Here is a 26,958-nt window from a genome sequence, read left to right on the forward strand (position 1 = left end):
GTTGTCCTTGTTTTATTGTACTTTTTGTGTTGTTTTGTTTTCTAGTCATTTCTGTGTGCTGAATTTTAGTTTTAAATAGCAGATATCAATTGGCAAATTTTATATGAGAACTTGTCTAAGTTCATTATAACTTTCAGTTGTATAGTAGAAAGAGTTCTGAATTTTGAAATGAAAGTCCTGGGTTCAAGGACCAATACCTTCATTTTTTAATGTGGTTGTTGTTGTTTATCTTTCATTCTGGAGAAAGATCATAATATCAGGGAGGTAATGCTGTGACATGCAAGTGAACTGGATTTGAGGTAAAGAGGACTTTGCAAAGTCACCAGCTGAGGCTTTTTCCTCTGGAATCATCTGGGTCTAGTAACCAGTTATAGATCAGGAGCATTAGAGGTGGTCTTGAATCGGTGGGAGACCTTGGTCTTTTTAAGCTAAAGTCTTTAACCAGTCTCAGTTTTCCCATTTAGTGATTAAGAAATGAGGCAAAGAATGAGCTTTTCTAGTATGGTAATCATTATGTCCTTAACCTGTATTTTCCTTAGCCTATATATTCTTATGTAGTTTTGTTTTCCTCACTTGTAAATAGGAATACTAATATCTGACTATTCAATATACAAGTTTATTTTTTTCTTTTTATTTTCTTTTTAATTTTTTTATTATTATTATAGCTTTTTATTTACCAGATATATGCATAAATAATTTGTCAGCATTGACAGTTGCAAATCCTTTTGTTTCAACTTTTTCCCTCCTTCCCCCCACCCCTTCTCCCAGATGGCAGGTTGACATGTTAAATATGTTAAATTATAAGTTAAATACAATATATGTATACATGTCCAAACAGTTAATTTACTCTAATATACAAGTTTATAAAGAAAGGGCTTTATAACCTTTCAAGCATTACATACATAAAAGGTATTCATTCATCTTCCTTTCCTCTTTTTACTCCTCTGCAGCCCCAAAGTAATGTTTTCAGCATTGGCTGTCTTCAGTTCACATTGAATCATGCTACTAACATTTTTCTTAATTATATCTTCCAATACATCTGTCTTCTCTTTACTTGCTTCTAATTTCCCTACTTATATTCTTTTGGCTTTCGTATATATCTTACCAATTAGTTTCACAATGTCTAAGAACTTTCTTCTTTTCTCTAGTTCCCTTTGCTCACTCTCTTGTCTATACAAAACTTAAAAAAAAAAAAAAATTCCCCATTTGAGGCTGTTCCTCTTTTGTTTCTAGTGCTTATACCACTCTCTGCAAACAAATAATTTCTTATGTACAATTCAAAATTTACTTTTCTCTATAGAGAAACTGTACAACACTATGTAAATGTGTAAATTTCATCATCTTCATGCTTTTATTGATACATAATTAACTCATACTCAATAAACATAAATTATGTATCTGTGAATAAGTTTACATATATGTGATTGTAACATTTATTGATATACTTTATTTTTTTTGTATCATAGGCTTTAGAGGCAAAAACAAAGCTTTACTATCTGTAATTCCTTGTAGCTATTTTTGTAGTATCATATGCTTAGTATCTAACACATACTAGTCATAGCAGTCTTTTAAAAGTAAAGCATTGCTACAGTAGCTTACAGACCAGGTTTCTTACTTCAATACTATTAGAATAAAAATGGAGGAGAAATCTAACTACCAATGAAGTTTTCTTAGAAAACTCTAGGAATAGAATTTAAATTTATTTCACTTCTAGTATTATCTTAGTTGCAAAAAATTAGAAGCCTTATCTGTTTCTGTGTTTTGTTTTTGTATTCTGCATGTACAAGAGAAAAGATTAGTTTTTTTTTTTCTTTTAGCATTTTTTTTTTACCCATAGTTTTTGGAATTCATCAACACAGAACAATCTACAAGTCCCTCTTTTAAATTAGGTAGGGTTTGAGTATGCACTGTACCTAGATCAAGCAGTATTAATTGGTTTAAATAGTCTTTTACTCTCTGGGTTACAAATGCCAGACCCTCAGTTTATCTACTATTGTGCCAGATGTTGTATCTTACTTGCCTATTGCTTTTTTTTAAGGTTCAATTACATTACTTTTTGGACTTAAGTTAGAAAATTTGTGATAAATTATTTGGCTCCCTAAACTTCAAGGAAAAGAATTTTTATAATTTAGAGTACTAGCTGATAATATTCTATAAATATATTGAGAACTATTCAACATGGTTTTAAGTGCATAGATATGACCAGATCTGGAGCAAACAAATTAATTGAATCTGCTTGAGGAGTGTGAAATTCCAGCCCTCATAAAACACTAGTATTTTTTTTAAACAGAAGTTTACCTGAAAATGATCATGCACCTGCACTAAGCAAGCTATTATTTATTTGAAATGGACAAAGACCTAAAAGAGAGGGAGGGAGCAAAAAAAAAGGATTTTGGTATATGAGTAACCCAAACCTAGATAATGCATAAATAGAAGCCTATTATTTAGATCTCTTACTTGTTTTTTCATCAATATGATAATTCACCCAAGTTATTCAAGCTTGAAGATTTGAAGTCAGTTTTAATTCCTTTCTTTTGTCTCCCTTAAGAATATCCTTTTCTTTTCATTCCACAGTCTTTCTAATGTATGCCCTTATTAACATGTCCCTATACCAAGACTATTTATTTGTCTTATCTTCTTCATTGCATCCTGCTCATCATTCCCAGTTTGATTCCTAAGAGATTACTTTTGTCATGTCAGACATAGAAATAGAATTAAAAGTTATAGCATCATAGCGTTTTACTGCTGGACAAGACCCTATAGATTATTTAATTCATTTTGATTTCTTTTTATAAATATGGGAACTGAGGGCCTAGAGAAGTAAAGAATCTGAGTCACACAACTCAAATCCTCAGTTAGGATTTGAACCCACTTCTATTTTCAACGAACTATAACCATTTAGTACTATATATAGGACCACTACAACATTCCCAACAAATGATCTCCAATAATTGGATACTTTATGTGCTATTACTGAGTGAAAAACAAAACAAAAACTAAAACTAAAATTTTATTCCTGTAAATTTCTATTGACCCTAGTTTTTCGCTTTGATATCCAAGCAGAAAACTCTAATCCCTTGCCCATAGGACCTTCGCATATTTAAAGCAAGCTTTTAAGCTATCATCATCATCATCATCATCATCATCATCGTCACCATCATCATAGTCATCACTGAGTCTAGTTTCTTCCAAACGTAACATTTCACTTTCCTTCAGGTGACACTTTAGATAGAGTTTTAAATGTATTGATCATCTTGAATGCCTACTTCTCAATTTGGCTTGATGATATGGTTGATTTCTTTTTAAATATGTTACATCTTACATAATAAATAGTTAATACTGAGTAAATAATAGGTATTCAGCAAATGTTTATTCAGTCGAATTAAGAGGCTGTGTTGTAGAGGAAAGAGGTTGGGACCTGGAATCAGAAGACTGGGTTCAAATTTTAGCCTTGACATTTATTCTAGTGTCTGGCAAAGATGACAATACCAATAGGGAATAGGTTCCCATAATGAACAATAAGACCAGGAACACCATTCTGAGAAGTGTAATAATCACTCAAGGACATTAATGCCACTGCAGTGTCAGAGTTTTGCTACTTTCCTACATTGCCATTTCATTAAATGCCTTTACTTGGAGCTATTTTTGTGGTCTTGCTGATTACATATATATACACATCACTAGGGGATGATGAGCTATAGTTTTAAGAGATGCTGACTCACCAAATACCTTGAACTTGGGGTAGACTGCCCTGCAGGTGTGTGAGGAAGGGAGTCACCTTAGTTATTTCCCACTATTCTCTTAATATAAAACTATTCCAGGGATACTGACATACTATTTGCTGTCCCTTCATCATGTCTCATGCATTCCCATTTCTTTACTTTTACCTCTCCAAAGAGAATTTAAACTTTTCTGACTTTCTAAGTTCTATTTGTTCTTCAACTCTATCTGTATTATGAATTCTTCACTGGACTCTCCAACAGTGATCAAGGTCTCTTATCAAAATTTTAAACCAACACATTTAACATATATGTGTATATATATATATATATATATATATAGGTATACACATGTATATATTTACATACATAAATATATAATTTTTTAAAAAATAAACCAATATTTGTCTAATTCCTGCTAAATTAAATATCATGGAAACAAAAAGAAGTATCTCTATTCCCCTTCCCCTTTTAAAAGAGGGATGGAGATCTGGATCAGTGACTTTATTGGTGAAGGAAAACTGCCAGTGCAGATTAGCAGCTGTTCTCTAATTTATAATTTTAGAGAATTGCTTGGGCCTGTGAAAGTCAGTCAGCATGCAGTTATTAAGTGCCTACTATATGCCGGGAATGTACTGGTTAAGTGAGAGATTAAGTTACTGCCTGAAGCAATATCTATCACAGTTAGCACTTGAATTCATGTCCTCCTAACTTCAGAGCCAGCTTTCTACTCATTACACCATGCTGCCTCTTAATCTCTGTTTTTAAAGATATTAAAATTTAGTTGGGGACTCAAGATGTGCATAAAATATAGTAAGACAAGATAGGATTTGTGCTGTATAATTTATAGGTAATAGATTTTAAGATTCCATAATAGGAAGAGTTTTACTGATGTGTTCAAGGGAGGATTCACAATAACTATGGACTTGAAGGATCAGTAGTATGCAGAGAGACATGTGGATGCCATGTGAAAAGTTAAAAATAAAGTGGGAGTACATGAGACGTGCTTAGAAGACAGTGTTAAGTAAAGTGACCTTGAAGCAGATTTACTATAAGAGAACAGTGAGAAAGAATATTGGAAACTAGAGTGATAAAACTTTGCCAGTGATAAATAAGTGCAATGGGATAAATAAAGATGGCAAAAGGAGAGAGGTGCCAGGAACAAAGGTAGAATAAGGGAAAAGCCAAAATATAATGGCAGCAGGCTTTCCTTGCCAAGGCCTCTTCCTTGCTATGTCTACTCCCTACTCAGGTAGTTGAGTTTAACTGGAATTGAGGTTCTATTATCAAATAGAATTCTGTAAGGCTTTTTATAAGCCACATGTTAACTTAGAAAACCATAACTTAACACTTCCATGTTTTATTGTATTTTTCTTTCCCAAATACATTTTAATTGGGTTCCATTTGTATTTGGGAGTGCTGCAAATTGGCTCACTGGCAGTCACTTTAACACCTCTGCTCTAGTAGAGTACCAGATAATTTAAATAGTTGAGAAAGTTGAAGTAATAAGCCCTAAATGCATGTTTTGAGGACTTAGATTTGTTTTGGTTAACAAAGTGAGCTGTCCTTGATGTTCCAAGGAAGTGGATTCAAACTGAAATAGAAACAGGACCATTGAATTGTACTTAGAGAACCACATATTAACATTATATTATATGTATTTTTATTTATCTTATTAAATATTTTTCAACTGCATTAAATTGCATTTAATCTGATTCAGGTATAACTGGAATGTTGTGGGTAGCATGCTGCCTGCAAACTGTTTGACAACCCTTTTCCCTCTATTTTATATTAGTGATTCTTTTGCCTCTCAATCCTCATGCATAATTTGGTTACTTAGTATTGTCCTTGAAGATGTCTTTGTCTCCTTTTTTGCACAAATTATAACATGCTACTTACTTATACTCACTATGCATTGTTTTGTTGCTTTTCTGCATACTTGTGATTTTGATTCTTCTGAGATTTTGATGTTCAATGATTTGTACTAATACAGCATTACCAGAACTTTATTGGTTTTAAAAAGGTGGGCTTTTGTGGCACTGAACAAGTTAGAATTATTAAAGTGATTTGTCTAACTTCCTACATGAATTCCAGTTCAGTCTCCTTTAATCAATGAATCAACATTTATTAAGTGACTACTATGTGTCAGCTACTGTGCCCTAGCACATTGGGAATACAAATACAATAAAAAATTACATAAATACATTTGAGGATACAAATACATAAATTGAGTCAGTCACCTCTGGGAATCTTATTTTATTCACTTTACCAGTTTAAGAGTTTCTCACACACACAGAGTAACCACTTAATAAATGGTTGTTGACTTTGACTTCAAACATAGTACTCCAATATGTCATATGTATTTACTTATATACATACACATATACTGCTTCTCTGATGTATTATGTCTTCTAATAGGATCTGTGTATTATAGCTTTGGTACTTAAAGAATCTGTAATTTTGTTCATGTGAGTATGCTTTCCACTTGTTTGAATAAATTGGTAGATAATTTTTGGAATTTGTGTAACTAAAAGATGTATCCTCATGGGCAGAGTCCAGCTTTATTGTAAGCTTTTCAATTTATCTAGCCTGATGCCTGGACAATACTAGATCTATACATGTAGAATTTCCAGTTTGGTAGAACCAGTCAGAACTTGTACTCTATTGGCATAGCCTTTGAGAACTCAGGATCATCCCAATATCATGGTATGGTATTAGCCCACACACCTGCCTCCGAACATATTTGCATGTGCTTTGTTTAATGTCTTTTTTTTTTTTTTTTTTTTAAACAAAGTAGAACATGGTAGTGGTGCCAGATATTCTTCATGGACTTTGTGCTTTTTTACCCACATCTCTGTCCAGGTAAAATATTTAGACACTTAAGCTGGGAAATCACTGAAGTCATCTAAATTATTAGTCTTCTTGTTTTTATATATATACATATACATATATATATATATATACCATTTTTTCTTTATAGTTCTGACAGTCTGTTGTTGATTCACTGTATAAACATGAGTGAGAGATAAGATAGGAGGTAGAAAGATAGATGAATTGGAAAAAAATGGAATAAAAGTAAAAAGGTGAGAACAATAAAAGTAAGAGTAATTTCTTACGCCTAGAATATTTTTCCACTTTACATTTACATCTTAGCAAGTTGTCTCCAATTGCCCAAAGCTGTAGGTGTATAAAGTAGTAGTATTCCATAACATGCAATGTGATCCTGGAAGTTCTTCATTAGAACAAGCCTAAACAAATTATATGAATTTGTCTTGAACTGTGTTCCTACTTCCCCCCATACTTTTGCTCCAAATTCCTGACTTTCCTTTTCATCATGTTTGAAATAGCCCACACAGTTGCATATACATCTCCTTAGGAGATTGTTTTATAAAATAATCATCATCTTGTGTGATTTCATTTATTTGTTTCTAGTAGCCTTCTCAATTTGAACACACTCTTTTTTTACTTCCTGTTTATTATTTCTAATTTTCCAGTCCATCTGTTTCCTTTTCCTTTGTTCCTTAAACTAGATGAACTATTCAACAGTTCTTATGGTTCCACTTCATAAAGTCACTATATTTACTATGGTGGAAATCCTGATAAAGTCTCAGCATGTAAGTATTTGAATTGTGGAACAGTTGTTTTCTCTGATAAGAGAGTCTTGTTATATAAGAAGGGAACTAGGTAGAAGTCACAAATTGTACCTACAGATTAGCTTTTTCATGTTCTTGCATGTAACTGGTCACATGTATTCCTAGGCTAATTTTGCATAGTGTTTATGAAATATTAAGATCATTTGGAACAAAAAACATTCCCATTGTCATCAGTATTCCCTTTTTCTTTAGATTGTTCAATTTACCTACTAGCCTATAATGTCTATGTATGTAAATATACACATATATGTATACCTTTGCACATATACACATAATATGAATTCAACATTCTTTTTTAATCTTTAGTGCTTTCTTGGTTTTCTTTCTAGTCTATTTTCATTTATCCACAGATGATTTTCAAATCTATATATCTAGCCTAAATCTTTCTCTTTAGCTATATTGCTGACTACTTACTAGCTAGTTCTATCATTTTTTCATTGTTTTCAAATTCAGCATATTCAAAACAAAATTCATTTCCCCTCTCATTTTTGTTGAAGGTATCATCATCGATTCAATTTCAACTAGTGTTCACTGAGTCTGTCTTGACATTTAAAGATCTTAATAGACCTGCTCTTGTCTCTCTCTCCAGATTTACTTCATGTTAATTCTTTTCTATATTCTGTATTCACTTTTTCCTAAACTTGACATTTTGTTTTCTTTCATAACTTTGCCAAGGTAATATTTCTTATCCTAGAATGTTCTTCCACTTTACATTTACATCTTAGCAAGTTGTCTCCTTAATTTAGTAAAATAATACTTCAAAATATTTATGTTCATAATTTGTTCATCACCAAAATGAACCAAGAGCTGCTATGAATATTTTGGGGCTTAATGTCCTTTTTCTCTTTAATCATCTTGGGGTATAAGTGCCATAGAGGTACAGCTGAGGTAAAGGGTAGTATAAATAGTTTAGTAACTTTTTGAGTATACAGTCCATTCTCCTAATATGGCAATGCCACTTCATAAGTCCACCAACAAAGCATAGCCTCTCCACAATATGTCATTTTCTTATTTTACGTATTTGCATAACTTCTTTTAATTATTATTGTAGAGCTAGAACAAAGTAGATACTTCCGATGGTCCTTAAATCTACAGATTACTTCCTTTGTATACAGCCTCTGCTACCTCTGGGACACAGACTGGGACAAAGGAAGCTCAGTTTATTATCATTAGCCACATCTCCTTTTAGTCCTATTTGCTCAAAGAAGGATAGGTATATGATGCCCACACAGTCACTTGGGAGCAGGATGTGCAGAGAATATCAAGCATATTAATAGTTCATTCCAGTATAACACTTTTTTAAACATTAAAATCCCTTTTGTAAACATGATTGTAAGTATGTCAAAATTTAGTTGCTATATCACCTAGTTTTTGAAATATTTATTGTGATTTAGATGGGCAAAAGCATTTTAAAGGGTTTGAAACTTATAGCTAGCATTTATGTAGATAGTATTCAAGTTTACGAAGTACTTTACAAATATTAACTTATTTGATCTTCACAATCATCCTAGAAAGTAGGTTCTATTATTATTCCCATTTTACAAATGAGGAAGCCGAGGCTGACAAAAGTTAAGTGATTCAATCATGGTTATAAGCTAGCAGGTGTTTGAGACAGGATTTAAACTCACGTCCTCCTGATTCTAGGTGCTGTGCTATATTTACTATTCCATCTAGTGCCACATGAATACACAAAAAAGACAATTCAGTATTTCAGAGGCAAAATGGATCCTAGATTATTAATTTTTCAAGTTTAGTACCAAACACTGCTGATAGAAGGAGATTTTGGAAAGATGAATATAATACTACTATAAAAGATTCCAGAAGCCTTATATGTTACATATATGTATTTTATTCCAGAAATACTTTCTCAACTTCAGTTTTTTGTAAAATGAGAATGATAATAATTCCTGTCTCACAGCATTGTTGTAAGATTCAAATGAAATATGATATGATATGATAATTTTATGTCACCTTGTAAACCTTAAAGTTCTTATTATTACTCCAACTTTGACTATTTCATTACAATTTTCCTTATTATTATTATTATTTATTTTTTACAGGCTAAAGAAGCCCTAGAAAATGGAGAAGTTCCTGTTGGGTGCCTCATGGTCTATAACAATGAAGTTCTGGCAAAAGGAAGGAATGAAGTTAATCAAACTAAAAATGTATGTTGCCTTACAGATGTAATGATAATAAAGGGAGTGAAGGAAAATGTGGGAGAAGGTGAGAGTATATAAAATCAGTTTTTTAAAAGAAAAATCTCCATATATAGGTTCCTATACTTTAATGATATTTTCATTTTGTCAGCTTTTTTTTTTTTAATGCTAATTCCCAATTAATACAAATAGTAAAGCTTGTAAAGTGTTCCCATCTATTCAAATGCATTATTCAAAGTTATAATTATATAAAAATATGTTAATGGTTCCAATCCCATGGAAAATATGCAGTATAAAATTCTGCTTTATGATATTCATATATCTTATTTATATCATTTACATATGAATGGCCTCCCAGCTGGGTCAGAACAGAAGCTCATCTTCCCTTCTGTACCTGTTTACTGCTGTAAATTCTACAGCCACTTAGCACCCTCAGCTTCTAATCCCAGTTCCTGCATCTTAGTGTTCAGTTCTGTGGTGACATCTGCAATGGCACAATTAGCATTGGCAACAGGGAAAAGAAAAGAAAAGGGAGGGAAAACCTTTATAATCTTCAACTGAACCTACATTTTTCCAGAGTGTTTCACCTTTCTTGCTTTCATAGTGCATAGCAGAATGTGACTCATCTTACAGTGTCTATTCTGCCCCATCCTACCTGAAGCAAGAATCTTTCTTAGGTAAGATCTACAGCCTCACTTAATGTTTCCAATTCTTTTAGGTGGCCAACATATTCTATTTTCACTCTCTAGTTCTTTGAATCTTCAGTTCTAAAAAATGTGGGTAGTTTTCTTTTACGATTTCTTGAAATATGATCTTACTCTCTGTATCTCTTCATAATGCCTTTCAGGAAATCTAATAAGTCTTACATTTCTTTCTCCTTTTTCTCTTTTCTATGTTAGTTGTTTTTGCTATGACATATCTTATATATTTTTTCAGTCTTTTGATTTCATTTTAATATTTCCTGTTGTCCCAAGGAATCATTGACTTCAATTTGATTCATTCATCAAAACCAAGTTTGTTGGTTGGACTTATTTTTATACCTCTTGTACCAGTCTTTTATTTTCCTTTCCAATTTTCATTTTGAGAGTTCTCATTTCCCCCCCCCCCCTCTATTTTTTTCCTTTAGTGCTCTCATTTTATTTATAAAACCATTTTTAACTTTTATTAAAACTCTTGCTTCATCTCTTCTGGGAGTTTAGTTGATTTTGTATCCAAGCTATGTTTTTCTTTAAGGCTTTATTTTGCAGATGCTTGGGGATGACTTTCTTTTTGTAAATTTGAGTCTTAAGCATCTCTCTTATTATGATATCTTTTAATGGTGGGATTTTAAAAAATTGCTTATTCTTCCAGCCTTGCTTTTTGACTTTGGATTTGATGTTAGAGCCAGATTCTACATTCTTCTGGAGGGAAGGTCTGGGTTTGTCCTATTGCTACTTTTTTGGTATTGCATTATTATAGGCTCTCAGATATAGTTCAGATTGAGGATCTACCAACTTTCAATGCTCCAAAATTATCTTATCCAAGACAAAATCTGATTATTGTCTCTCTGGTCTGAGGTCTGCAAATTGCTGAACTAGTTAGACTGCTGCTATCCAGGTCTTATCATCCTGTTCTGATTATTTCTCTTCAGGCTTTAGACTAGACTCAAAATTGTAAATGAAATCCTGCTCAACTCCTGGGTTCCAAACCACATTTCTTCTTTCTTCTGAATTTGTTGCTTGCTTGTTGAAGAGAATGGGCTCCTATCCCTTTTCCTGCTCCTTTGGCCAACATACCATTCTTAGGCATGGGTCCCCACATCAGTCTGCCCTGAATCTATGACTTAGAACTAGGTTGTGAATCAGTCAGCCCATGTATCTATGCCCTGAGTTAAGGACATAGTGCCCCAGCATGGGTCAAGTACCTCCTCTTGCCCTGGTGTATATCCTTTCCCAGAGTTTGATCACTCTCCACTATGATCTACTTCTGTCCCTAGAGTCCATAAACCTCTTTGTCAGCTTTCCTGATCTGACCTGGGCTAGAAAAGTGACTCAATATGATTTTTTAAAAATTGGATTCCCTATCATGATTTGGCTTGATGTATTTTTTAGATATATTTAAAGGAGGTTGGTTTTGTTTTCTGTTTTTTTATTTTGTTGTAGTTTTGTTTGTTTGTTTGTTTGAAGGAGAGGGGAGGGGAGAGTCCAATTATACTTATTTTTGCTACTTTGCTTTCTTGTCTCTGTTTTCTTAGACCATTAAGGAAGAGTTGTCTTCCTTTAGACTGTCTTGCAGCTCAATTAACATGAAAGCTGGAGGCCATTATTTGTCTATAGTTCAAGGTCAGACTACTTGTACTCCTGGACATCACAGTCTGCAGGCAGATGCCCAGTCATCACAAAAACAAACAATGCCCCCCCCCCCAAAACAAACAAACAAACCCCAAATGACTTTTATTTGGACAGCTCTTCTATAGATTATGAACTTTGTAGCCACTATACCTTAACCAAATTTGTTAGCATCAATCTACCAGCAACAGACGCAGGGTGCATATATTAGGTCCGGTTATCGATCATCCACATCAACAAACACCAAAGGAAAAAGTGACTCTCAGATAGGCTTATGCTCTTCTGCTTATGTCTTTGTGTCCCACATTTATCATGGCAAGTCACTGGTGGACCACAGGGATCTTTTCTAGACCTTATACACAGCTGTCTGAGACTTTTGATGGCTATCATCATCATCATCATCATAATAGCTAGCTGGCATTTATGTAGCGCTTGAAAATTTGCAAATGCTTTAAACATTGTTTCATCTGATCTTCATACCCGTGCTATTATTATTCCCATTTTACAGATGAAAAAAATTGAGGCAGATAGAGATGTAAATGACTTGCCCAAGATCACATGGCTACCAGGTATCTAAAGGTAGCATTTGAACTCAGGACTTCCTGACTCTTGAGTCCCACATCATACCCATTGTGAATCACCAGTTACCCAGTGGAAGTATGTATGGTAGTGCCTGACATATCTAGTGACATAGAGTAAGGGCTTGAGAATACAATGGGGTTAGCCAACAGGTTGTTTCTTATAACCTCTATCCATCAGCTCTTTTCTCTTCCTATTTTGCCATGATTCTGCTTCTGATTCCAGAGGTATGATGCCATTTTAGTCTTAGTAGAAATCCATCCTTCCTCCTTTGGGTTGAACTCCCACTGTGACTAAGTTTGCCTGCATATTTGTGAGGGGAAATTTCTTTTTTTTTTTTCTACCTCCATGAATTTTCTTTCTTTCTTTTTTTTTTTTTTAATTATTATAACTTTTTATTGACAGAACCCATGCCTGGGTAATTTTTTTTTACAACATTATCCCTTGCACTCACTTCTGTTCCGATTTTTCCCCTCCCTCTCTTCACCCCCTCCCCCAGACGGCAAGCAGTCCTATACATGTTGAATATGTCACCGTATAGCCTAGATACAATATATGTGTGCAGAACCAAACAGTTCTCTTGTTGCACAGGAAGAATTGGATTCAGAAGGTAAAAAATAACCTGGGAAGAAAAACAAAAATACAAACAGTTTACATTCATTTCCCAGTGTTCTTTCTTTAGCTGTAGCTGCTTCCTTGATCCTTGATCATCCTTGATCAATTGAAACTGAATTAGATCTCTTTGTCGAAGAAATCCACTTCCATTAGAATACATCCTCATACAGTATCGTTGTTAAGGTATATAATGATCTCCTGGTTCTGTTCATTTCACTTAGCATCAGTTCATGTAAGCCTCTCCAAGCCTCTCTGTATTCATCCTGCTTGTCATTTCTTACAGAACAATAATATTCCATAACATTCACATACCACAGTTTACCCAACCATTTTCCAATTGATGGGCATTCATTCATTTTTCAGTTTCTAGCCACTACAAACAGGGCTGCCACAAACATTTTGGCACATACAGGTGAGGGGAAATTTCTTACTTATGTCATTGTCACATCATCTTTGATCAGGATCCCCATCTTATTTTCCATTTCTGGACTGTACTGTTAAGGACTTCCAGATAAAGACACCTTCATATACAGATCATCCTCAGTATAATGAGAAGATAGACTATATAAATTAAGCCTTCTAGCAATACCTTTGATGCTATACTTTTTGTCTGGTACCATCTTATATTACTGCCTATTCTTTATTCTCTATTCATCTATCCAGAATATGTTTCTGTATATGAACTAAGATTTCTGTCTTCAGTTTTTTTCTTTCCCTCATTTATACCTAAGTAATCCTCTAAGACTTCATTTTGTAGAACAGATAGCAATCTGTACTGATCGAGGGAATTTCCTCATCAGTAGTTCCCTGTACCAATGAAATCATAAATCTGGTCCCCAAAAATCATACACCAGAATTCTTATATTCATTAATTATTAGGAAAAGTTGGAGTCAGCCAAGTTGTATTGCACTCTATAGACAAAATATTTTAAAGATAAGGTACATATCATTATTATATCCCACATTTCATTACCACTATTATGACATTCCTGATTCATAGGGTATTATGCCTGTTTATCTTTCTGAAATATTCATATTAGCAGAATTTTCTGATAAAAAAATCATAAAGACTCTTCTTCATCACTTATCACTAGTGATAAGTCTTGTGAACTACCCATGTGGATTTTCATCTTCACCCTTATGTCTCACTTACATAGGCTGATAAGCTCACTTTTAATAGAGACTATTCCTTCTGAGCCTTCATTTTTACCACTACTAGTTTTAGAAGGATAAAAAGAATATGTCATTAAGGATATCACAGAGTCCAAGATTGAGAATGAACCTCTGAAACCAGCTATTCCAACTTTATACCTGACCAAAAATCCCTTTTAAAACATCTGCATCAAATCATCATTTTATCTTGACTTGATAAATTTCAGAGGAATTCATTATCTCTTGATGAAACTCATTCTTTTTACTTTCAGATAGTTCTAATTTTTAAGAATTTTTCCTTCTTTAGAACAAAAATCTTTGTCCAACTTCTCCTCAATGCTACTTCATCTTCCATATGCTTAGAGTGCAGTCCCTTATCACCTACAAGACTCTTCCTTCATAATAGTTTACAACTCATTTTCTACAAGAGGCCTTTCATAGGTATTCACTCACACTAGTACCTTTTCTCTGAAATTATATCCTGTTTATACTGTATGTAATTTGTATGTATATAATTATATGCATGTTGTCTCTTCTCTTAGAATATGAGTTCCCCGAAGGCTGGGGACCAAGTGTTTACCTTTCTTTTTAATAACTTTGCTTAAGAAAATATAGGTGCTTACTAAAAGCTTGTTGACTGCCTGACCAGTTTGGAAAGCAAAAACAGATCTCTTTTTTCTTTCCATATGGCAATTCTTCATATATATGAAAACAGCCTTCATGCCCCATAGAAACGTTTTCTTCTCCAGATTAAATGTCTCCTTCTCTTCCAGTTTCTATAGCATTCTGCCGGTCTTCTTTTGAACATATTCCAGAATAAAAATGTAATCCCAGGAACCAAACACAATATCTTAGATATTGCCTAATTTCTATTTGTTTGGGAAACCATGACTCTCAAAGAACCCTAAAATTGCATCGGTTTTTTTTTTTTTTTGGCTATAGTATCATATTGATAACTCATTTTGAGTTTGCATTTCACTAATACTTCCAGATCATTTCCACATAAACTGTTGGTTTTTGAAGTTGATCTTTTGAACTCAAATGTAAAATTTTTCTTTATTCATATCAACTTATTCAGTTTGTCCCGCCCCCTTTTTTTACCTTATCGAGATCTTTTTGAATCTGAATTTTATCATTTATTGTATTAAGTATCCCAACAAGCTTTGTGTCATTTGCAAATTACTTGATATATGACTTCATTTAAATCTGATAGAACAGTGCAGAGGATATTGGTTCTTCATTAAATTCTTCTTTCCTAGTTGACACAGATTCACTAATCTTTGGTACAATTAGTTCCCATTCCTCTTATCTGTATTATCATCTAACACATATCTACCTTATCAACAAGCAGAGAGACTTTGACAAATGTTTTGCTGAAATCTAATCTTTTACACTGTCTTGAACTCTCATTGCCTCAAATTCTTCATCTATCAGTGAAGGAAATTGGACTATAAACAATCACTAAGCTTCTTTCCAATTATAAATTCTGTTATTCTGCAGTAGTAAAACAAAACACTTTTCTCATTATACAATATAAAATGTTGCTGACAAATATGCAAAATAATTATTATATTTGTAACACATTTAAATCATGTTTTCAAGATATTTATTATACTTAATCTTTGCTTTTATTTAGAAAATTTTTATTTTATATAAAATCTAATCCTAAAGATAGGTTAAATAATAAAACTATATTAAATTAAGTATACATTTGCCTAGAGTGAGAGATCATGAAAATCTAAGAACATATTTGAAACTGGGGCATAAACTTATGAAAATTTCAGAGTTCCCTTGAAATATTCAGAACCATTATTTTCAAATCCTTTCTTTTGAACTATCTTTTTTATATATGAGTTTAATCAAATTTTTTCCCCTTAAGTCCTTGGCTAAAAGAAAGGTCTAAATCAAGTGGAATTTTGTGGAATTGCAGATTTTCTTTTTCTTTTCTTTTTTTTTTTTTCCATTAGGTAATGATTATAGATATTTGGTGAATGAATTTATTATCAGTTGGTCTGGAAGATTTGAATAACTTTGTTAACAGTTTTGAAAAAGGCAAGGTTTTATATTCATAAAGTAGGGGATATATATCAAGAAATGATTATAATGTATTATGTTTTTGTTAACTTGAATATAAATAAGTAAAATAACAATTTAATGAATGTAAATATCAAATAAAAAGAAAACAATTTTTTTCTATTCTCAGGCTACACGACATGCAGAGATGGTTGCAATTGATCAGGTCTTAGAGTGGTGTCATCATTATGGTAAAAGTCCTACAGAAGTATTTGAACACACTGTATTATATGTCACCGTGGAGCCATGTATAATGTGTGCAGCTGCCCTTCGCCTGATGAGTATCCTTGTACTTTGTGAGATTGTGCTCTTGACTCTTTCATGTTATCACAAAAGCATCTGGATGTATGCCCCTTCACCAAAAAGCCATATTTTTTTTACAAAAAAAATTTAGAGTTCTTAGAAATAAAATTTGACTTTTTGCTTATATAAAGCCAATTAACTGCTTAAAGAAACTGGAAGCAGAAAAACTTTAAAGTTAGCCTATGGGAAACCAGTGCCATCTAATGGTAAATCATAAATGAAAAGAAAGCATCAATGAAATTATAATTTAAGTCAATATGAAAACATAAGATTTTAAAATAATATGCCACAAACTTAGTTATTGCATATTCTTATTCAATGAACTTTCTAAAAAAAAATAGTGAGCATGAAAGCTGATTAGAAAGACACTAACAAACTTTTAATGTAAAAGATTCAAAATTTCTTAGTTTTATGTATTTTTGTTTGTCCATTTTGCCATATACACATAATTACAGCATTTTATTTTAATAACCTACACAGGTGTGTGAGAAAAACCGCATAGTTTCCAATTTATAAGTAATGAACAAGTTAGAATTGTAAAAATTTCACAGGTGGGAGGAACTTTAAATTCATCTATTTTAATAGTATTTTATTATTTCCCCAGTTACATGTCAAGAAAACTTTTAGCATTCTTTTTTTAATTTAATAGTATTTTATTTTTCCAATTACATGTAGTGATAGTTTTCAACTTTCATTTTTGTACAATTTTGCATTCCAAATATTTTTCTCCCTTTCTTCCTTAATTCCCCTTTTCCCAAGACAGCAAGCAATGTTATATAGGTAATACATTTATAATAATTTTTAACAAATTTCCATATTAGGTCATATAGAAAAAAAAATCAAAACAAAAGCAAAAAACCACACAAACATAAAAAAAGCTGAAAATAGGATACTTTGATTTGTATTCAATCTCCATAGTTCCTTCTCTGGTTGTGAATGACATTTTCCATCCCAAGTCTTGGAATTGTCTTGGATCGTTGTATTGCTGAGAAGAACTAAATCTATCATAGTTGATCATCATACAATATTGTATACAATGTTCTCCTGATTCTGCTCACTTCTTCAATATCAATTCATGTAAATCTTTACAGGATTTTCTGAAATCTGCCTGCTCATCATTTCTTATAGCACAATAGAATTCTATTGTATTTATGTACCACAGTTTGTCTAGCCATTCCCTAATTGATGAGTATCTCTTCAATTTCCAATTCTTTGCCACAACAAAAAGAGCTACTATAAGTATTTTTATACATATGGATCCTTTTCTGTTTTTCATGATCTCTTTGGCATATAGACCCCATAGTGGTATTGCTAGATCCATTAGTATGCACAATTTGATAGCTCTTTGGGCATAGTTCCAAATTACTTTCCAGAATGGTTGGATCAGTTTTCAACTCCAACAACAGTATATATTTGAGGCCCAATTTTCTCATGTCCTCTCTAACATTTATCAATTTCCTTTTTGTTTTTTTTTCATAATGGCTACTCTTATAGGTATGAGGTAGTAAGTCTTAATTGTTTTGATTTTCAGTTCTCTAATTAAAAGTGATTTAGAGTACTTTATATGTCTTTGAATATCATCTCTTTTGAGAGAGAATGAAACAAAAATCCAGGTTTTTGAATAATTTTTCCAAGGGTCATTATAGCTTCTTGGAAATAAATCTATGACTAGAATCCCGATTTCTTTGATAGAATGATTAAATATTATATTAAATTGATTTAATATATCATAAATTATCCTACTTAGAACCTGTATCCATATCTTTGACTTCAAATTCTATATTTGAATAACTTTTAGTTATCTTTATTTTTAATGCCAAGTGTTATTCTAAACACTTTGAAGGAAAGGAATATTTATTACTCATTACGCTTCAATACTTTAATTAATCTCTAGCCTTTGGCCTATGATTTTTAAAGATTCACAGATGCTCTGAGTTGGAAGAGACTTCAAAGACAGTTTATTTCTAGTACATAACTAAACGATATTCCTCTATACAAGATACCTGACAAACTATAATCCAACTTTATTTAATGATTTCAATTGAGGGTGATTCCAGTATCTCCTAAGAATCTACTACCTCCATCCTGTTTTTGGATAGCTCTGTTAGGAAAATTCTCCTTAAATCAATCTCAAATCTGTCTGTCTTTAACTTCTACACATAGTACCTAGTTCTGTGCTCAGGAATATAATAGAATAAGTCTAATCCTTTTCCCTTCATGATAACCCTTAAAATGATTATTCAGCCAATTCAGTTCACCTGAATTTCCTCCCAATAAAAATGGCATGACCAACTTTGAAAAAAGTATTGTTGAAATCTAGCTATATTCTGACTATGGAATTCTGATCTATAGTAACTATTAAAAAAAAGAAAGGAAATTAGTCTAACATGACCTGTTATTTTATGAAGCCATATTGTCACTTGGTGATCACTCTCTTTTCTAGATGAACAAGGGCCATTCCATTAACAATATATTCTAGAAATTTTCCAGGAATTGGTCATATTCTCAAGCCTGTTGTTTTTAGACTTTCCCTCATTTCCTTCCAAAAATCATCTCAACATTTGCTTTTCTCTAATCTTATAGTATCTTTCCTGTTCATAAAATCTTTCAGAGATGAGTGAGTATGGTTTGACAATCATGTATACTAGATCTTTTAAGCATTTGGGGATATAGTTAATCCAAGATTGCTTGCTTATACCCTTGTCATTTATCTTTTGTTCTGTATTCTAGTCTCAAGATCATTCTACATGACAGGGAAAACAAACAAAATTATATTTTCTTTATTGTCTATTATCATTGTCCCATTCTCCAAAGACAATGGAGCAATGTCTTAATTGATCTTGTTCTTGAAATAGCAAAAAAGGAAAGCCTTTCATAGCTCAATTAGTCTTCAGCTCTTCTAACACTACTCTTATAGATTGCCACTCTTTTGTGTTCCTTTTCCAGCACTTGATCTTGCTTTCATCTTCTGTATTTGTCTTTTACATGAATTTCTTATTCACCCACATTGGCTACATTAGGTTTTGCCTACTTTTCTTCCTTATTGCAGTTTTTTCTTTTTGAGTCTTTAGAATTTCATTCTTAAGAAATTCCAATTGCTCTTGGGCATACATTCCCTGTATAATTTAAGACATGAGTTTCTTCATCACCTTTCTTTGAATCCTTTAAATCTGTTCTCACAAAATATGTTTTAGATTACACATGACTCCTCTTGTATCTGAACTGTAAGATAGACTGCTTCTTATTTTCTCAAAGTTTACATCATTCTTACTTCAACAGTTGTCTTTTTCTTGATGGCTTGTGTCAGTTTCAGAATAACAATGTTCTTCATTGCTTTGCTTTTTGGAAAAATAACATAATTGATGAGTCCAGAATTTATTAGCTGGCCTGCTTTTGATAGAGAAATAGTTGCAGCAAATTTTCAGATAATTGAAGTCCACATTTGCTACTAATTCATGACTCTCTTTCAGGCTTATGATTTGTTTGGTGAATTCTTTAACACCTTTACCTTCTCATAGTAGTCTATGATATACTCCCATAGTAATATTGCTTCCTGTTTTTCCCCTGTTGATCTTAATCTGGTTCCTACATGTCCTCATTTGAGTATATTTTCTAAACCTAAAATGTTATTTTTTCTCTTTTCCTTTTATCTATTTTCTTCCTTCTCAATGAGGTATATCCTTATATAGCTAAGATCTAGGCATGGGTTTCATGTCTCTTAAGTCCCAGTGGACTTTCTGAATTCAGATATACCTCCTTAAAGTAGGATCTCATCTACTTTAAAAAATTTACCCATGCTTTCTGCATTTGTATATAATTATTTGAAGTCATGGGTTTTTATTACTGACCCCCTTCCTTAATATTGATTCCTGTGAATTACTGGACCTCTCTACTGCTATTTTTTTCTATGTATTTTCTGAGATATCTGCCCTGATGGATATATGTAAGCAATTTTCTTTCTCCTCCCTTTTAAATTTAAAGTCCTCTTGATTTAATTTGCAAGATTCCAGGTAACTGTATATGTTGTTAGACCTTTTTAAAATGCATGCTATTTCAGAACAAGAGTTGATTATTCCTCTTTTTAAAGGTGTGATCCACAGTTTTAGATTCCATTTTCAGACACCATATTTTTACTCAGCTGTTTACTTTGCAAAGCTACTTTTCTCTTTTGAAGTCTCATATTCAAATGATAGCAGTTATAGACACTCCCCCTATTTTCCTATGGTCTTTGCTTTTCTGCATAGGACTTCATAATCCTTAGCTATGTTTTTGAGTTTTCTTCTTATGGGATCATTTGATTCCACATACATTATTAGAAATTTTTATTGACTATTAGGTTTCATTAATCTGGGTATATTCTCCATCAGATCCTGGATTCATGTCCTAGAACAATAGCAGACATCACTGTTATTAATTTCAAGATGACAGATAACTGTCTCAGTACTCCTCATCAGAGAATAACAAACTATCACTTGTTCCTCTGATTCATATTAGATGATTCCTTTCCACATGCCACCTGCAAGTTCATGTCTTAATTACCTGGAATACAAAAAGCTTCCATGTTGATGGGGTACATCAAAATTTCATGTTATCTGATTTCAACTGGGCCTTCACTGTAGCAAGGCAGTCCTTTTATTTCTCCTTAAAATTGATTTCCTATTTCAGTCCATACAGAACTATGTCAAATTTTCTTTTTCCTTCTCCAGCTTCTCATATGTACCCATCACCTTGCCTCTTACTTTACTGGGAAAATTAAAGTTATTTGTATGAATTTTTTTCTGCTCTGTTCTCAACATCTCAAAACCCCTTAATGCCATTTCCTACTCCTCCTTTCCTCCAGTCTCTGAGAAGAGATAGATTTTTTCCTTTGCAAGTCTACTTCTATCTTTATGCTTGATTTTATTCCTTTTCATCTTCTCCAGTATCCTTGATCACCCCTTCATTCTCTCAAATCTTCAACTTTCCCCTATTTACTGGTTTCTTCCCTGCTGCCTTCAAATATGCCCTTAAAAATCACTAGACTCTATTATCTCCTTAATCTAGCATCCTATATCTCTTCTCCCTTTCTCAGCCAAATTCTTTGAAAAAGATGTCTTTCCAAATGCCTTTCTTTTTTTTCTTTTCAATCGTTTCTTGACTATATCAGAGTAGCAGGATGGAGTACTGAGACCTCCCTCTCCCCCAAAGATCTCCTCCAAACATTAAAAATATGTACCAAACCAAATCCTGGTCAGGAAATTAAAAAAAAAATCACAGTGAATCATTTCTATGATTTTTATTCTTTTTTCCTTTAGTACTTAGTTTAAACCATGTTAATTTGTACTTGTTTGTATTTTACTAAGTGTTTTTAAGCCCTTTATTTTTATTTGTAAATGCTTTATCTATGAGGTGCTTATGTTGAGATTTTCTCCTGTCTCCAAATTGTTGATATTCTCCCCACAGCTTATAGGTATTATGTAGGTAGAATAACTTCCAAGTGGCCCCCACATTACTATTTTCTCCATGAAGTTTTTACTGATCCCCTTTGTTGGAAAAAACAAAATCAAAACACTTTCCTTTGAAGAGCTTGTAACATGTAGTTTTGTATCTCTGTATAATCATTTATCATAAATTATAGTTATCTGTGTATGTATATTTTCTTCCTAATAGACTAAATGCTTTATGATGGATGTTTTCTAAACTTTGTCTCTCTCCCAAAGTCCTACAGAGTTCTCTTCATATAGGTGTTTAGTAAATATTAGAGTTAATTTAATTGTTGAATTGACTTACTGGAGGTGGGGACATATTTTGACTCATTCTATTTAAGACCTTAATTCTTTCACACAAATCCCTCTTGTTGTGTATGGCTGCCAGAATGAACGATTTGGAGGTTGTGGCTCTGTTCTTGATATTGCCTCTGCAGACTTACCAAATACAGGGATGCCCTTCAAGGTAAAATCAAAAAAGATGGTCTCTTCCTCTTACTGAAGTGTTACTTTTCTTTTAGTTTGACAGTTGTGAATAGTTATTCTTGGTAGTTGGCAGCTTCCAGTCATGAACTTCACAGAAAAAGAACTTCGTGATTATCTAATCCAGCTCTTACCCTTGCCTCTGGTTAGAACTACAAAGAAACTATTTCTGTTAAACAGGTATATAACTTATTCTTCACAGTGAAGGAGATTTTACAACCTTCCTTCGTAATCCAACATAGTTTCTATGTTTAGGAGTCCTTCATTTTTATGAAGACTGAGGTTTACAGAGTCTGTGTTAGTAAATATTGTCATGTCTGCAATTTATGGTTCTTAACACATTAAATGCATATGTGGCTTAATCTATATTAGTGATGATTTATGGTAGATATAGTATTTCCTCATTCAATTTAACCTATGCGTGTTCTATTTCCATATACTGATGATATTTCACAGAAATCAATCACTGTACTTCTAAGTTAAGTTTCTTCCTCGTGTTTTATAAAATGTGTTTAGATCTGGTTATGTTATATTTAATAAAGGCCTGATTTATGATGGGCATTATGATAGGTTTACTTCAAAGTTCTCTAAAATTGTACTTCTTAAAAAATCTATAGTCATTATATGAAGGATTGAATCTTGGATAAAACCTGGAGAAGAAAAATGTGTGAGAGAAAAAATTTGAGTGTAGGACTATGGGCTTTCCTAACAATCTGTGATTATGTATATAAAAGTATGAAATACATGATTCTTTGTAGAGGTCCTTCTGAAGCTGAATTGTTATGGAAGAAAGGAGAACAAATCATGCAACTTTATTTAAAACATTCCTAAGTTTGGGTTTTTTCCATTTCTCCCCTTTCATTTCTATTTGCATTATTCTTTAAGAACATTATAAAATTTCTTGATAGAATTTTTTGCAATTGGCTTATTTCCCTCTCATTTCTGAGAGGTTTCTGAAAAGATAAAGGAAGAATTCTTGGATGTTGAATATGGTTGGAACCTCACTTGAACATGTATATGTAACCGTATGTCTCTGTGTATATATGCTTGAATTGTATTTGTATTTTTTAGTCTGTCTGAAAAACAGAGTTCAGTTGTAGCATAGTATTTATGACCATATTGGATTAAAAACAAGAGTTGGAGTTCAGATATCTAAAATCCAGGAAATTCTGATAACATATTTTTACATAGGAAATTATGCCAGCACACTTTTACCTCTGGCCTTTCTACAGTAAGAGACCACCAAGACACCTGGGGATTTTGGCTATGCTTCTTTTTTCTGAATTGTTAGGCATATTCCTGGCCTTAGTGTGATGACTGTGTTATAGATTCCTAAAATAAAGAAAATGTGAGAAATAACCTGTCAAATTTTTAAGTGACTTGTTGATCCATCTTTTGAAAAAGAATGTAGTTAATTTTAATATTGTACAGCTGACACAATTGTCATCATTACTGTTGCTTTGTTTAAAATTCATGTTTTACAACTTAATAGGACTATCCTGTGCCTATAATGCCTACATGAAGGAAGCCCTTTTATGCTTTAGACATAGAAATCATTCACAACATGAACATATAGCACTTAATTTCCTTAAAAGCAAAAGCACATTAGTATTACACTCCCTGGGTATATCTGTATTTTCCTTTGCTATTGTCATATAGGAAATGTGCATAAAATTCCTTGTTATTTGAAAAGTGCCAAATGTTGTAGAAGTTGTTTGACCCTTTATCATTTAAATATGACATGGCCTTGTGTACAATCATTTAACTGGGTTGTGATGGCCATGGTTTTGAAAGGAAAAGTTTCCTACTTTGCCCCTGATCACTCCTGAGTAACAGTGCTTTGAGTATAAAACTTATCAGCTACTGCTCTCTTATTTTTAAGTGTATTTGTGCATATGCATGGGCACCAAAAATGATCTAAGGGAGATTGGAGAAGGAAAGGAGGGGTGGTGCTCATCATTTCTTCCTGGTTTAGTTTAACTGGAAAGAGATGTTGATTAAGTTGTAAGCAACATTTAGTTTTAATCTGAGAAGAAAAGAATAAAAGAGTAGTATAATATGGGGAGAGGGAGAGGGAGAGGAAATAAATAAGAAGGAATAAAACCAAATTCCGCCTACCTCAAAAAACAAAAAACAAACAAAAAAAAAAACAGTGGCACAATTATTTTCCAGGTCACCCAGGTCAAAAAAATCTTAGGGTCATTTTTGCCTCTCTGTCTTCAATAATAAGAGCACATATTTCTCACATCTAGTTATTTATCAAGGTTTGCCAGTTTTTTTCTCATAAATGTCTATCACCTATGACCTCTTTCTACAGTTTTACTCTAGTGCAGGTCCTAATTAGCTCCCTCTTGGATTACTTGGATTCCTAATACCAAGTTTTACTCCTTCAGTCCATTTTGTATAATGCTGCCAGGTTGGTCTTCCTTAAAATACATTTTCATCTTTTCTTTTCTGCTCAAAAAAACAAAACAAAAAAAACCCAAAACCCAACCCTGCAGTGACTTCTTATTGTCCTCCACTTTTTACATTTGGAGGCATTATTTCTCATCACAGTGAGTATAGATCTATTAAGCAATTGCCATTTCCATCCCTTTTTGAATAGCCCAGCTCAACCCATGAAGCCCTCTTTCACTTTATCAAATTCAAACACCTATCTGGCATTCGATTTTCTATTTACACAGCTATTTCATTTCCTATTGCTTTCTAACACATCCCCTTTGCTTATAGGCAAGCTGGTCTCCTCACTGCCCTCCCCCACCAAAAAAAAACTCCCAAATAAAAACATCCAACCCAAGCATTTTTGGTTCCTTGCTTTTGCTAATACTGTTATTTTTAACTGAAGTGGCCTCATATCTTTTCAATCATATCCATTTTTTGAGGCCCACCTCAAGTTTCATCTCTTCTACAAAATTTTCTCAGCTAATCCAATCAGCATTTATTTTCCCAATGTATTCTTTTTGTACTTATAACTAATTCTTCTATTGAGTGCCATATAATATGGAATTTAATTATTAATTGTTTGCTTCATATATGTTAGTGTCTTTCCAGCTAAATTGTCTGGACACATAGTAGTCAGTACATCTTTAATTAATTGATATATTAAATTGAGGCAACCATGATACTATTTTGGAAAATAAGGAAAAAAATAGAGAAGAGTTTTACTTTTTTTTTTTTTAATGTTTACATTTCCAGTGACCCCAGATGCTAAATGTACAGTTATATTTAAAATGGCTGGCAGAATTCTTTGGTATACATATTTTCTTTTACTTCAATGAGATATATTTTCATATTTCTTTCTCATTTTTCTCATTTCAACAGTGCATTCCTGGATATCAAGCTGAGGAAGCAGTGGAAATGCTAAAGACCTTTTATAAACAAGAAAATCCAAATGGTCAGTTTTCCCAGAGTATATATTGAAGCAAGTCAACATAAAAAATTCTGACATCAATATGCTTACTGATTTTTCTCTTTCTTCTGTAATATTTTTGTAGCACCAAAATCAAAAGTCCGGAAAAAGGAAGGTCACAAATGTTGAACTTCATCTGATAGAAGACCAATAGAAGACCAATCCTTAATAGTTACCTCAACACAATTCTTGGAATGGAAGCATTTAACATGATTGAATCACATAACAATGGTTCATCCATGCAAGCCAATCTAATGTTTCACAAATTCAACTCCTTGTCAATTTACTGTCTTTCATTTTTGGAATGCTCTTCCTTCTTATCTCTACCTCTCAAAATACTTAGTTTTTTCAAGATTCATTTCAAGTCCCATCCTCTGCAGGAAGTCTTTCTTGGTTCTCCCAGCTAGAAATGCCTTAATATCTTAACAAAGGATACCTTGTATTTACTTTGTATATGTCTTATTTCTAAATATATATGCACATGTTGTACATTAGAGTTTAAGCTTCTTGGGAGAGACTGTTTTGCTTTTCTTTTGTGTCTCTAGTAGATAGCATAGTACCTGGCACAGAGTAGCTGGTAAATAATGATTTATTTTAATCAGTTGAAATGGCCTTTGACAATATGCTACTCTTAGTTTCCACGGGTTTTTCTAAATAAGGAGAAAAAATTTATGTAGCTGATTTGAAAGGGTTTGGCCTAATAATGTTCTAAGGTTAAGCTTTAGGAGCAGAACTTTGAAAAAAATTGGGAAAAATTGAGAATTGGAAGAATAAATTCTAGGTTTTAGTTACTTATCCTGATTCTCCTTCAGGTTGCAAGAGAAACAGAATCAAGAATAATTAAGGAGAATATAAAAAGATTAAGAAGGATTAAGGAATAGAAACTGAAATAGATTTAAAAATAAAGAGGATAGTTAACAACACAAAGCAAGGTAAGTAACAAAAAATTAGTGAAAATATTAGTGGTTTGAATAAATTAGTAGAGTGGTGAGGGAGCAAATTGGTGAAACTGACATGAGATTTG

The 26,958-nt window shown here is 32.7% G+C and overlaps 1 protein-coding gene across 1 annotated transcript in view; it reads left to right on the forward strand.

Moving 5' to 3' along the window:
- The window catches only part of ADAT2 (adenosine deaminase tRNA specific 2), a 29,689-nt gene extending 3,259 nt beyond the window's left edge, over positions 1 to 26,430 (forward strand). Inside the window, 5 exon segments of the mRNA XM_031937686.1 lie at positions 9,433 to 9,537; positions 16,405 to 16,555; positions 22,402 to 22,508; positions 25,847 to 25,919; positions 26,020 to 26,430. Of these exon segments, the coding sequence (XP_031793546.1) occupies positions 9,433 to 9,537; positions 16,405 to 16,555; positions 22,402 to 22,508; positions 25,847 to 25,919; positions 26,020 to 26,063 (480 nt within the window). The 3' untranslated portion in view covers positions 26,064 to 26,430.
- The last annotated feature ends 528 nt before the right edge of the window (positions 26,431 to 26,958 follow it).

The sequence above is a fragment of the Sarcophilus harrisii genome, chromosome 4 (assembly GCF_902635505.1).
Source record: "Sarcophilus harrisii chromosome 4, mSarHar1.11, whole genome shotgun sequence".
Lineage (NCBI taxonomy): Eukaryota > Metazoa > Chordata > Mammalia > Dasyuromorphia > Dasyuridae > Sarcophilus > Sarcophilus harrisii.